This window comes from Leptopilina boulardi, unplaced genomic scaffold, assembly GCF_019393585.1.
Source record: "Leptopilina boulardi isolate dan_hultmark-lab unplaced genomic scaffold, ZJU_Lbou_2.1 LbouV2_119, whole genome shotgun sequence".
NCBI lineage: Eukaryota > Metazoa > Arthropoda > Insecta > Hymenoptera > Figitidae > Leptopilina > Leptopilina boulardi.
Window position 1 is genome coordinate 391759 of NW_026137662.1, and position 14286 is coordinate 406044.

Genomic DNA, 14286 nt, shown 5'->3' on the forward strand with positions numbered 1-14286 from the left:
ACATTGGAAGGGTAAAAAGCGGCTCTAAAAAGAGAGACGGAGGGGGGGGGGAAGAGGAGAATGAGGGAAAAGAGAAGAGGGTGATGGCTTGACCTTCGTTCAAGACTGCAAATGAATGAAGCGCTTTGGCCCCGGCTCAATGACGCAATAACAACGATACATGTCGAGACTACACGACAATCGCACACAGACACATATTTCTATTTTGATTCGATAAGCTTTTTAGAATCAGATTTGTATATAATTGGATGTTTTACATAATATATCAATTGATAAAAAAAAATAGTGTCACATCCTAAAATTTTGCGATTTCGAGTTAGAAATTAAATTATATCAAAAACAAAAAACTGGGAGGTTTCCTCTAAAATTAAATTTTATATACATATATATATATAATGGGGGTCGATAGCCCCCTAGCGAAATTAGAGATTTTAACGACGTGTTGGGTATTGTTCTGATGTTCACCTGACACTTTTAGGCGTGTTGTTTTACCCGAGTAACAGGAGATGTTGAATTTAACAATTTTTGCGCAATGGGAAACTTTTTATCGCTCAAAAAAATTATATAATCACATCTACACTGACAAATATTTAAAATAACAATTATAATAAAAAATTTAACTAAATTTTTTATAGAAAAATCAATTCTTATTCTTTTATACCTATAAACGCACTGTTTTGACATTAGTACAAAGTTGAAAAAAAATTGTACTTGAAAAATATCCCATGATACATTATACACGTATATATCAGCAGAAATATAATAATGACAGAATAAAGCACACAGTCTATCGCTCATATACAAATAATGTTATCAAAATGATTTTAATACTGCGAGTAAAAAGTGTGTTGAATGCATTTCTAAATATCGTATTTCAGTAATACGTCAAGGTTTAATTCCGAAACGATAACGATTTATTTTTATTCAATAAAAAAAAATTAATAAAAATAAAGTCTACATTTAAGAATTATAGGATTACAATTAAGTTGCGTATTGGCAAAAACCCAATTGTCAGTGTAAATTGTCTAAAGCAATCGTGTCTGATTAATTTGCAATTAAAATATAGACCTACTATTTCCAATAAGAAATTCGTTTCAAAATTATTATTATTATTATTATTATTATTATTATTATTATTATTATTATTAAACTAATTACTATTAAACATGAAACTGCATAATTTTTGCAATTCATTTTTCGCGTAAAGTATTTTTGATAATATAAAACTGAAACAATGGAATTAATAAAAAATTGTAAAAGATAATATAATTTCCAAGAAGAATTGCAATTAGGATAAAAAATATATTATCAACATAATCGTGGTTATGAATCTCTATATACACATTTCTTTAATAAGGATCAATATAACTATCGACATTCATAATTTTATCTTATCAAAAGAATTATTAGTGAATTATAGTATATCAAAGGTTTGAAGAAAAATTAAAAATCATAAATACTTTAGAATTTTTTTAAAATTACTTTTTCAGCATCCCTTTTTTACGCTTAAAAATATCATCAACAATCTCAAATACAATACATTTATACATCTAATTATTTTTGCAACTTTATCAATTATTAATTATATAATTCAATTTAAATTTACTTTTGCCAAAAAGCAATGAATATAAATAAAGAACGAATTATAATTGAAAATAAATTAACAATTGTAATAATAATATAAATTCGATCAATTCTACATGCATCAAATGTTTTCAATAAATCTGGCGCACGCGTTTTGACTTTCAAAGACCTTCGAGATTGACAAAGTCACACTCTTGGTATATAATACATATATAATATATGTGAGAAACGTTTGTTTGTTCGATCGATATATAAATATGAAAAAAAAGATTTATCCAAGCTCGCAGACTGTTACTTTGCTTTCGTCACTTAATACATATATATAATCAATTTCTTATAGCAGAAGAGTGAAAATGATCGATAGACCATAATAAGTACTAATCAAATCGCATTCTCGAACAATAGATTCTCTGTCTGCTTCTACCATTAAAATAATCATTTTCTATTTCTACTGAAAATACATTTTTTTACACCAATTCCTGATAATTGAGAAAATCAAAACTTAAATCTCCCTAAAAATTTTAATAATAGTTTTAGTATCCGATAGTTTAAAATTAAACATTAATTAAACATTAAACATTTTTAATCATAAAATCTGTAGACGAAATGTTTAAAATAAAAAAAAAGGTGACTTCCGTTGTAGAATATTTACGTATGTGTTATAGCTATTCAATAAATGAATGAATTTAATGATACGAATGAAAAAAAAAACATTTAATACATAAAAATTATATTAAATTCCAATCACGTGTTTATAGCTACGCTATATTTTCTCAAATACCCGTTTCGATATTAAATCACGAATCTTTAAAAGAACGACGTGATTGACAATGAAGATTCAACGAAATTTACTTATATACGCGAAATAAAATAAATTAAAAATAAAATAAAATTTATTTGAATCAAATAAAAATATATTTGTCTCAGAGCCAAGTAAATTGTTACTTGTTTCGAATAAAAAATTTAATTTAACACAAAAAAAAATTTTATTTAACTCAAAATTTATTTGAAACAAATAAATATTTATTTGACTCTGATACACTTCTCTGAGTGTAATTTTTAATCTTATAAATTAATTTGATTCAATTTTTTTTCAAAATTCTAAAAAAAATCGCTATTTTCTTTGTATTTGACGTTATTATAATACATATGTAAATCTATTCAGTTAGCTCTGCGAATTTGACAAGAGCGTGTGCGATTTAGCTGATAATCCACCACGACGAGAACTTTGCTATTTTAAGCAACTACTTTATGAGAGACAAATAAGAATTTGCAATTAGCTTGAATGCTTTATTTTTAAGCGCGAGACAAACTTAGATTATGTAGAAATGTTCTTCAGCCAACTTTTCATCGCGACTTTAATACATAAAAATATATATGAAAAAATATATAAAATAAATAAAAAATTATTTATTTGAATCAAATATAATTTATAGCAAAAATATATGTCTCTCAGAGAGCTAAATAACTATTTATTTGTATCAAATAAAATTATATTAAGAATGAAAGTTTGAAAAAAATGTAAAAAAGAAAAAAAATACTTTGCCGCTCTTCGTAAACAGTATTTAGCGTATCTTATCAAACTCTAATGTAACGTGGGCGACATTAGGTCTAACGACACTCACTCTGGACTCTATATATTACTGTTTATTGCCCTTTACTAAAGATAAACTCAACATGTTGTACAGTTGCACTAATTAAAACCAAATATAACACAAGCGCATCTTTGATTATAATATAATTATTATTACATTCGTACACGAACCTTTTAGGAAATTTTTAATATACTTTTTTTTATACACATCTCTATCAGAAATATAATTTTTTTCAAATTTATTTTACGAAAAGAATTTCTCTAATATTAAATTTAAGAAATAATCAATTCAAACTGAAATAATTGAAAACATAATCGCAATAGTCTCCGTGTAGATAAATTTATCGCAACAAAGTTTATAATAGAAAATACAAAATGTCGAAACAGCAAAACATCGAAACGGGATAAATTTCTATAATAATCTAGGCAATAAAACTGTTAATCTCGTTCACGTTTTTCACGAGGAATGTGACACAATTCAATAATAATAGTAATAATAATAATCATCGTTATATTATATTCAATTATTGCAGTTGCAAATCATTATATTAGCGCGATTAATGAACTAAAACATTCAGCTTTTATCGAAGATATTTATAACTTATATATACAAGTGAATGGAATATTCGCAATATTGTGAACTCTACTCATTTATATATAGTGAGTCACATTTCAGGAATTTTGAATTAAAAATATTAAAAACTACCGTAGTTTCTAAATTTTTATATATATTTTTAATTAAGAAAAAAGAAATTTAAAAATAATACATTTTTCAAATGAAAAATGTTTACGACCAAATTGATTTTTCAATGGAATGGGGACTTTCAAGTTTTATAGAGACGAAATCTTTTGAAATTGAGATGAGTAAATATACATACAAGCCAGGAAAATTTGTATCGAAGTTGAGATATAAAATTACGGCCATATTTTTACGATCAAAATTTTACGACACACAGACACACTGTTCTTTTGTGGAAATTGAATAATATAAACGTGCAACTGTCGCGCGGGATCCTGATCGCGAACCTTTACGTTTCACACGTGCCCGCACATAGGCATAAAGTGCTCGGATTTATCAAGAATTACCTCGCTGAATATTTTATAACTGTCCTGATTTGATGTCTGTTGAATACAAAATGCTCTTTTACTTTTCTTTTTATTTTTTTTCAGGCTAAAAGTAAAAATAATTTACTGAACCCCATATAGATTTCTTATATTTATTTTCCTTTAATTTTTTTTAAATATCTTTATATATATATTATTCAATCTAGTTTAAAATTCAAACATAAAAAAAACTCGATACAAAAAAAATGGAAAAAAAAAACATTTTTTATCTACTTTCGTATTCATTAAAGCTTCTTTTTTCTATATCGCTTCTCGATTTTTTCATTAAAGCAAAGATTTTTTTTTTCATAGAGAATTTAATTCACATTTTGTACAAACAAGCAATTCAATCTATATTGGCGATTTTCTCCAGAGAGGATATAACGAGATTATATATATATATATTTTTAGTAAATCAATTTCTAGGGTATTAAGAATTTTTATATAGAAATAATAAATTAAATTTTTATTTTGTGCTAAATAATTTTTTGAAATAAAGAAAGTTTGCAATTTTCACTAGTATAGGACTTGGCGAAAATACATTTGAAGATTGAAACTGGAGTCTGTGTCATAATTTAAATATACCTATTCTTAGTTCCCTTGGTTGTAATGTGCTGCTGTTTCTAACGTTCTTCAAAAACCATATTACAACTTCATATGTTTTAGCTAGTCCTCCTACCTAATTCGCGATAATTTACTATTTCATAAACAATTCGAGAGACATTTTAGTCTGAAATTTACTTCTCTTTTATTTTATTATTTATAAATATAAACTAAAACCCTCGGAAACAGTATGGTAAATTTTAATAACTTGCAAATTTATAATAAATAAGTCAGACGAAAATAATTTATTATTTAAATTCAATTAGAAAATCGTTTGATAAGTCTGATAAAAGTTTCGCCAATAACAAAAAAACGTTAATTATTTTATTTGCATCAAATAAAATTTTATTCATCTCAAATTTTTTGAAATAAATAATTTATTTAGCTCTGAGACAAAAAAATATGTCAAATAAATTATATTTAATTTGAGAATATTTAAATAATTTTAGAATATAAAAAATTCGACGTCATTGGATTAAAAATAATATATATTTTTTCTAAAACTCTATTTAGAAGTCACTTGAAATAAAATCTTGTTTTCAATAGATTTTTCATCTAAGCTGAATTATTACCTATATGTATTGTCATTTTGGAAAGTAAGTAAATATCTTTTTTTTTGAGTTGAAAATATATCTATTGTAAATTTATAGGGCATCAATTTATTTGGAATGAGATTTTTAAAGCATATTGTTTGCTCTCGTTGCTTGAGAAGTGCAAAGAAGATGAAAAAGAGGATCAACAGCTGCCATTGATCTCATCATATACATATAGGCAAGGTACTCAGGACCCAGTGTGGTCACTTAAGACCGGAAGTGCCCCTGGGGCCCTTGTAAGTGTACACCACTAGAGTATCAAGATTCGAGTCATTTTTTTTTTATTTCTATATCCGCCTTTCTGACTTGAATCGATCAAAAGATTTACCAATAAAGAAATTAAATTATTTTTTCAGATAAATTCTGATTTAAATAGCTACTGAGCAAAACGGATGTAAACCGCACCTAGATTCACCTGGATCGATTCAAAAGTGGATATTTTCAAATTACTTTCATAATTGGTCTCGACAACCCTTCATTAATAAAATATGAACTCAGAAAAAAGATATGTCGATTATTTTTTTTTCTCTTACATATTAAGGGAGAATCTACTCTCAGCAGGGTTCATGTAATTTAATTTTCCGATCTACCTAAAGGTCACAATCTTCTGAAAACAGTGATATTCAACTTGATAAAAAATACACGATATCAAAGGTCATGATATAATAAAACTCCAATCAATTTTTGAAAATAGGTTTCAAACATGAAGAGCGAGAAAAAATATATAAACCTACGTTTATAATAAAATTAAACACATCAATTATTTCTCTAGAATTGGAATTTAAAAATAGAAAATTTAAAACAAGAAACAAAGATGAAAATTATGGAGGAAAAAATTCGTCTAAAAATACAAATAAATGATGTAAATTATAAAAAAAGGAGAAAAATTCGTTTCAAAAAGAAAGATAATTTTGAAGAATTATTTGTGAATTCAAAGAAGAAGAAGAAAAATATAGCCCTTTAAATTTTAAATCCAAGTTACGTCCGAATGGATATAAAGATGATGAGGTACACCAGAGGAAGGAAACTTGGGGTAGGGAAAATGGTAACCAATGCTTGCCAGAAATAGCATCCTCTCCAGCTGACAACAGACCTTCTGCATGCGTTGTTCGTTTTGGTTGTATGCACCGTTGCTTAGCACGAACTTCATATACGCATTATTCTTATAATTCATATTTTAATGCACCATTAACAAACATTAAGCTGCATTAAATATTCAAACAATTGAAATTTAAAGTCGAGTCAATGCATGTTCAATATACAAAACAGATCAATACACATTTTTTGCCAAATATAGATAATTTTATATTAAAAAAATATATATTTCTCATCAATTTATTTTCTCTACTACAAGTGAAATAGTTTATTCCCGTTTATTTGAAACAAAATTTATTTTAAGCAAATAAAAAAATTATTTATCCAAAAACAATTTATTTAATTCAAATAAAAATTATTTCGTTCAAATAAATTTTTACGAGTGAAAAGAAATAAAAAGCTTATAAAAATCTAAACAATTAGATTTTGGAATTGTGCGATATTAAAGAAGATAATAAGTGTTTTGCGTGGGTATTTCAGTAGTAAATTTATATATAAGAGGAACGCAGTAGCGAAATATTGTGTGCAGCGATTTCAAGTGGGTGTTGTTGGTAAGCCTGATGTTGCAAAGAGGAGGGAATGATCGCAGAAACTGAATGAGAACCCATGTCAATGAGCGAGTGAAAGAAGAATGAATGAGTGAGCAAAAGCGAGTATAGCATTTGCGATTGTGTTATATTATATACATATATATATAGTGAAACTTGTTAAGATATATGGAAGCAAAGTAGGAGAAGGTTTCAATATGGGAGTAAAGAAAGGGAAAGGTAGAAGGGATAATAATAAAAAAGAAAAAAGAAAAGGACTCACAGAAGGGGAGATGGCAAAGAGAGAAGATGAAACAAGTTTGCGTATACAAAGTGAGAAAGAAAGAAAGATAGAGAGATTGATACGACATCGAGATATACATTCGTTTCATTCATAAGGTCCAGACATCATTGTCAATTATCGAATACTAAAATGTATTAAAAATACTTCAATAATAAATTAAACACTCCCTTTCGTAATTATTAACTTCAATTTTTTTTCATATTTTACATAAAATAGAAAAAAACAAGAATTAATTTTACAAAGAAAGATTTTTTTCTTTTGAAAAAGAGAAAAAAAAATTTTTATTTAAAAATAAATTCTTTATTTTTATTTTTTAAATAAAAATTGTAATTGTAAATTATCCAATTATTTCGAGTGGGAGGGTAAAATGTGTATGTATATAGTAAAATTACTGTGTGTAGGCTATAACTAAATTCGCTCGTGGAGGGCAAGTAGGGTCAAATTTTTAACGGCAGTTGCTCCAATAAATTGACGACTGTCAATTATTTCATCATATAAGTACTGTTAAACGTTTCGCACGTTATCCATATTTTGCGAGGGAGGAATTAATCATTCGCGATTTTTCTTATAATAAAATTATCAAATATCAAAATATCATTTCGACCGGAAACGGAAAAGCAAATGTTTCTCTCCAATTAGTAATTATTGCCAAAAAAAATTTCAAATATGTTATTTATACTTTTCAAGTTCCATTATTTTTAAATTTATCTCATTAAGATTTTTCTCTTCAAATTCAATATTTATAATCTTATTTTTCTAAATTAATTTGATATTTTTTTTCATTATATATATACACGAATAAAATTTGAAATGTAAAAACTCACTTTTATGAATCTATGATCGATGGGGTATCCTTTTCTATGTGTCGGGCTTTCTTCATAAAAATCCTGTTCCTCATCTCCGTAATCATACAAGGATTCTAAATCCATGCTGCCTGAAAAAAAAGAACTCTAATTAGCATAAAAAATTAAAGACCCAAAATTATTATTATTATTATGAATTAAAAAAAATTGGATTATTTTTACTTGAATATTTATTTTTATTTTCTTAGTAAGAAAAAGTCAAATATTTTGACTCTTTGTAAAGTTGGATTTTGAAAGTAAAAAACAATTGTTTTTTTTCTGAGAAATACAAAAAAAATGTGAGTGAAAAATACACAATAAAGGATAAATGCAATTGAACCAAGGGAGTACATAAATATATATATATACTAGACAAAGACTGCGCGCGCTTTGCGCGCGCCTTTTTCGTTGGTGTTTAGTACTTAGTCAAAAAGATAGCGAGTTATTAAATTTTTCTAAAAATATATAAAGTTGTTGCATAATTAATTAAAATTTTTGTTAATATCAGCAAAATACTTTGTAACTGCACTTTTATTACACTAAATACACATAATTGTCAGTCTAACCATTTCTTAACAATCATAGAAAATTTAAAAAAGAGCCCGTGGAGAAGTTTTCCTAAGTTTCCTTATCGAAAACTAAAATTTGGTAAGTTTCTGATAGGGAAAAATGCAGAATTCTGGTTAGGTCCTGATGTTTTTGGTGACGCTTGTTTTTCTCAAAAATTAGTTTTAATGGTTAATAGTGAGAAGAATAACAAGAACCGTACGATTGCCCTTTGAGAACTTTCAATTTAACTTTTATTTAACTTTCAATTTTTGATTAATTATAATTTCAGGTTATAATACTATATTATTCTTTATAAAAAATATAATTAAACTGTAAAAAGAAAATTTGTAGTTTATATAATTCATTAGAAAATATAATGAATTTAAATTATTAAGAATGTGAAAATAATTTTAAATATGTAGCCATCAATTCGAAGATATTAAAAAATAAAAATGTCTTATTTAATGGTAAAATCTCCTTGAACTTTGAGAAATTATTTTGTATGATGTTTTTGTAATACAAAAATTATTTTATTAAACGTTAATATATTACCATATATTAACTATTTAAAATATTTTAAACCCAAAAATACAATTTTTTAAAAAAATTATTAATATACTCTGGCACATGATAACAAAACCTTTTACTATTTTTGAGTTGTCAAAATCTGCGCAGAATATATTTATATGTGAAATCACAAAAACAAACAGAACATGTTTTCCCGACAAAAATTGATTTTAATTAATCATATTATTCTATTTGCTGCTCCTTTTTTAAGGCCTACCCTTATAATGTTATTTTTGTTCCTTAATAAATATATATGACAGTCATAATTTTATAAATAAAAAAGAGTATATATCAAAAAAACATTGAGGTGAGATTTTAAATATTTTCTTGACAAAAACAATAAAATATTTTGTTTATAATTTTCTCTTTTACAAATTATTGATCGAAAAATTAAGTAAAATAGTTTTTATGCAAAAATATGTAAACATTTAAATAGAAAAATATTTGTTGTTTAGAAACGTTGTGAACCTCACTAAAGTAATTTATTAATTATTAGACTAACTATTTGATTTCAGCACATGCACAAAATAACAATATTCCTGGTAGCACAATATAAAAATCTTAATTGTAAGTTTCGTGTTAAAATGATACTGGTCCAAATTTTCTACTATTTATAATAAATAATATAACCTTAAATTATCATTCAATAAAAATGATAGTAAGTTGAAAGTAATCGAAAGACGGTCGTAGGGTTCTTGTAGGGTTCTTACTATATTGGGTACTATGAATCATTTTTATAACGTTTATTTTACTTGTAAGTATATAATTAAAACTTGAAATAATTAAAAAAATACATTTTCATTATTAATAAAAATTAATTAATCATTATTCTTAGTAGAACTTATTTAAAAACAATTATAAGATTATGATGCTGTACAAATTTTCTAATATATTTGTGCATCAGTAGAACCTTATTCGGACTGAATGTATTATATATACATAACATGCTTGCATGAAGAAAGAAACTAACGCATACAATGCTTTTATTCATATGTGAGTGTATATTCGTATATACGGGCTAAACGTGTCTGATAATCGTGCTTGTAAGACGGAGAAAGACGAAGATGACGAATAACACTTCGACCAATGGGATACAGGTTACTGTGACAAAACTTCGAGAGTTTATCGATTAGAGATTTATTATATAGGATATATAAGAAAAGAAGAACGTGAGAAGAGAGAAAAGTTTCAGTTTTAAAAGATTTCATTTCGTGCAACACGTGTTCAATGTATGTGATGCACATGTGCGATCATCTGGAATGCTTCACCGTATATATATATATATATACGAAACAAACGGAACCAACATCAGGTAGATTTTCCCAGGGAAAAAGGAAGCAAAGAAGAAAAAAAGGTTCCCAGAAACTGGACCAACAGAACAGGAAACACGTTAAGGATTAAAGACAAGAAAAATTAAAATTGCGTTATTTATTTGAATTTCACAATTAAATTTAATTATACAGATGTAAATTACATACAGACTCATATATATATGTGTGTAATTAAATAACATCTGTAAATGATTTTATATTGAGATAATATTATAATCGAAAGCATAATAACGAATTTTGTCTACATCAGACAAAAGGACGTTCTCTTCTTGTAATTAACTGTTTAGTGCTAAAAATAAGATATAATATTGATTTAAGTTAAAACGATGAGGGAGAAGCAAAAATAAATCACCGTCGAATGCCGTAATAAAAACAAGTAGAGAAAATTATATTTTAATATAATTATAAAATTTTAATATAATTTGTAAATAAATTAAATTTATGTTTTCATTTTACATTGCTCATGATTCTCAAGTTCTGTACGTATAAACAAATTTAACAAATTATTAAAAAATATGGAAAATTTGAAGATCACATTTCCGAGAAATATATAACAGTAAAGAGACAAATAAAATTGAAAAGGAATGTTAGACGAAGATTTCCCACAGCGCAAATTTTTTTGTTCCTCTCGAGTGAGTTTGAAAGATGGTCATTTAACTTTAAAGCAGGTCGTGACCACGACCTTAGGGTGTCGAGACTATATGCTCTGTCAGGAGCAAGGATTCGAAAATTTAGGGGATGTCGAGAGGAGAGCAGGTCATATTAACATGTAGGAGGGGGTTGGAACCCTGGTTTTCTACAAAGATCAGGTTGCCCCTCTCTCCACTCCCACGAAGCGACAGATGGTAGGTGTAAAAATTTTCAACGCCCGATCTCATCGTTCTTTAAAAGCGGACTACATAATATATAAACGACTTTCTAAAAACATATTAACAAATTTATCCCTTTAAATTAATCAAGAGCAAAAAAAAATTTCGCAACTATATTTTTCTTCCCTCTGTATTCCCAATCGCAAAATTAGTTTCATCTTATAAAAAAAAGAAACGTTAGACGATCTTTTGCAAAAGGCACATGCTCTCAAACTCCTTATAAAAATTCCTCTATGCCTCGAAAAGGTTTTTCATTTCTGAACCGGTCAATCGTGAGATTTCCTGTCTACTACTGTCTTTTGCACCAACAAGTTTTTCTCAATACAACTTCAAGTTTAACAGATGTAAAATAACGGCAGATAATTTCTTCGAAACATATATATATATATACGTATTTAATCTCTGTTAAGACACAGTAATTTTTCTTCGACTCAACATATTTCGAAAAAAAAGAATATAAATCTCGAAATAATATGCATTTCTCTATTGGAATCAATTATTGAAAAATAGAAAAATTATCAGAATCGACGTTTGCATATTATATGAAATTCATCTTTTAATTAATGAATCAATGAAATTACCAGTTTGTGTGCAGATAAAAGCAATAGAATATTTAATGTGTCAAGAGTTATTTTCAGAATGTGTCAAATAATGGAGATTCATTCAACTTCTTGCTCTTTAAATTTATCTCATTTTATATATATGTGGTCGCCGGAAACAAGTAATCAATCATCATCGAGAGAGTAATGAAGAATTATACAAAATTTTAGGTATAAACACCAAACAAATTTCAAATGTATCTAATAGCCCGCATTTTTGTTATCAAATATATATAATTTGATTGAAACGAAATAATCGAATCCAATTTTAAAAAGAAATATTGACACCACTAATAAATGGATTTAATGTGTACATCGCCATTTCCTACATTTTACTTTTCCACTTTTTTCGAATACTAAAACAGAAAGCATAAAAAATTTAACTAAAGACAGAAAAGAATTTTATTTTGAAAAAAACCTGGAGATCGAAAAAAATATATCTTGAACTTGATCACGTGTATGAATAAGATTTCTAGATATGGCTAGGTAAACCTATAACGGAGTTTGAAGTCTATTCGTTAAGACTTGCTATGCATACCAAATAAATGACGTTCTTTGAATCGTGAAAATTGATGTTTAAACAATTCAAACGAAGTGATATTTAGTGTTAACTCAAAAAAAAAAAATTCTTTGCTGGTGTTTTTTTTATTAACTATAATTATGTTTAACTTTTTCTTTAATTTTTCAACCTTTTTCCTATTTGTATAAAAAAAACATATTTTGAGTTTTAACCTTTTTTTTTCTTTAATACTTGAAAGCGCATATAAACATTTCTTCAAAATTGTCATAATTCAAGAGTTTTTAAAAGTCAAGTTCCACATCTGAAAACAGTTCAGGGTTATAAATATAAAAGGGGTTTTAAAAGCTAAACTATTCTAAATTACTTTACAACATGCCTCCAGATGTGTTATTTTTACCTGATATTACTGTGTTGAAAAAAAAAACATTGAGCCACGTAAACATTTTTTTTTCATTTTCATTTATTTTTTGAAGCTTTCTAAAATTATTATCTAATTTTTTTTTTTTTAATTTTTACTTTACACTTAAGCTCGAAATTGTTCATATATATATTACGAGACAAGACATGTAATGTTTGATTTATGCGAACGACTGTTAACAATAGAGAATAAAGACTATTCTTTAATACCAATAATAGAGTAGGATTATGTTTTGCATTTCTATACTCGACAAGCTTTTCTTATTTGAATAATTAAATATTTGCTTTGTATTTTAAAAAACATATACACACGTACGTGTGTTTATCACACACACATATATATGACGTCAAAAAATTACTTTTACATAAACCATTTTTTTTACACCAACAAATTTATAAATGCTTACGTGACTTTGTCCAGGAACTCAATAATAAAATAAATCAAAAATAATATAATAAAATAATTTTCTATATGGAGAAAATAAAGATAAATATAGGTAAATAATAATTATTATTAAATTCGAAAGGTAAAAATATAAATAAACATTAATTTAATAAATTATTCAATTTTTTCGAGACAAAGTGAAGAATCTGTTTCAATTATAAGAAAAGAAGGAAGTTTAAAGTATCAACTTTTTTTTTTTGAAGAATAGCCTTTATTGTTTTAGGCTCAAGAGTAAAGTAATATCTATTCCGCAGAATTTTTTAAATGCGGGTAGTCCTTGTCTCTTGCCCCTATCTATATATTTCACAGGCCCACATAAATAAGAATCTCAATATGCCACTGAAAAATTTAAAAAGATTTTTCCAATCAAAATATTTATTTACCAAACCATTATACTTTTCAATAAAAGCCAAAGTAAGGAAAAATCACTTTTTAATTGAAGAAACGAGAATGAAACATAAGAAATACTAAATCAAAACTAAAGAAAAATAAATAAAAATTAATCAAAACTAAATCAAAACTAATCATAACTAATCAGAACTAATAGAAACTAACTGAAAAAATAAGAACTAAAATAATAAAAAATTTTCCCCTCAACATGGACAATTAACGAAGCAAATAAATAGTTGTAAAACTCGACTTCAACAATGGTCCTCGACATGAACAAGAAGATGAGGGGGAGGGGGAAAGTAGCAAAATAAAGAAGAAAAAAAAGAAGTTTGCGATTGAGAACTTTAGTGGTG

General features: G+C 26.3%; 1 protein-coding gene across 5 annotated transcripts in view; it reads right to left on the minus strand.

Annotated features, from left to right (window-relative positions):
* LOC127284267 (ETS-like protein pointed) overlaps positions 1–14286 on the minus strand; it is a 94072-nt gene that overhangs the window by 76769 nt on the left and 3017 nt on the right. For 4 of the 5 annotated variants that reach the window (XM_051309651.1, XM_051309658.1, XM_051309643.1 and 1 more), the window contains exon 2: positions 8229–8338. The exons of the other annotated variant lie outside the window; for it this stretch is intronic. In XM_051309651.1, the coding sequence (XP_051165608.1) occupies positions 8229–8333 (105 nt within the window). In that variant the 5' untranslated portion in view covers positions 8334–8338. The remainder of the gene's footprint in view (positions 1–8228; positions 8339–14286) is intronic. 5 annotated transcript variants of the gene reach the window in all.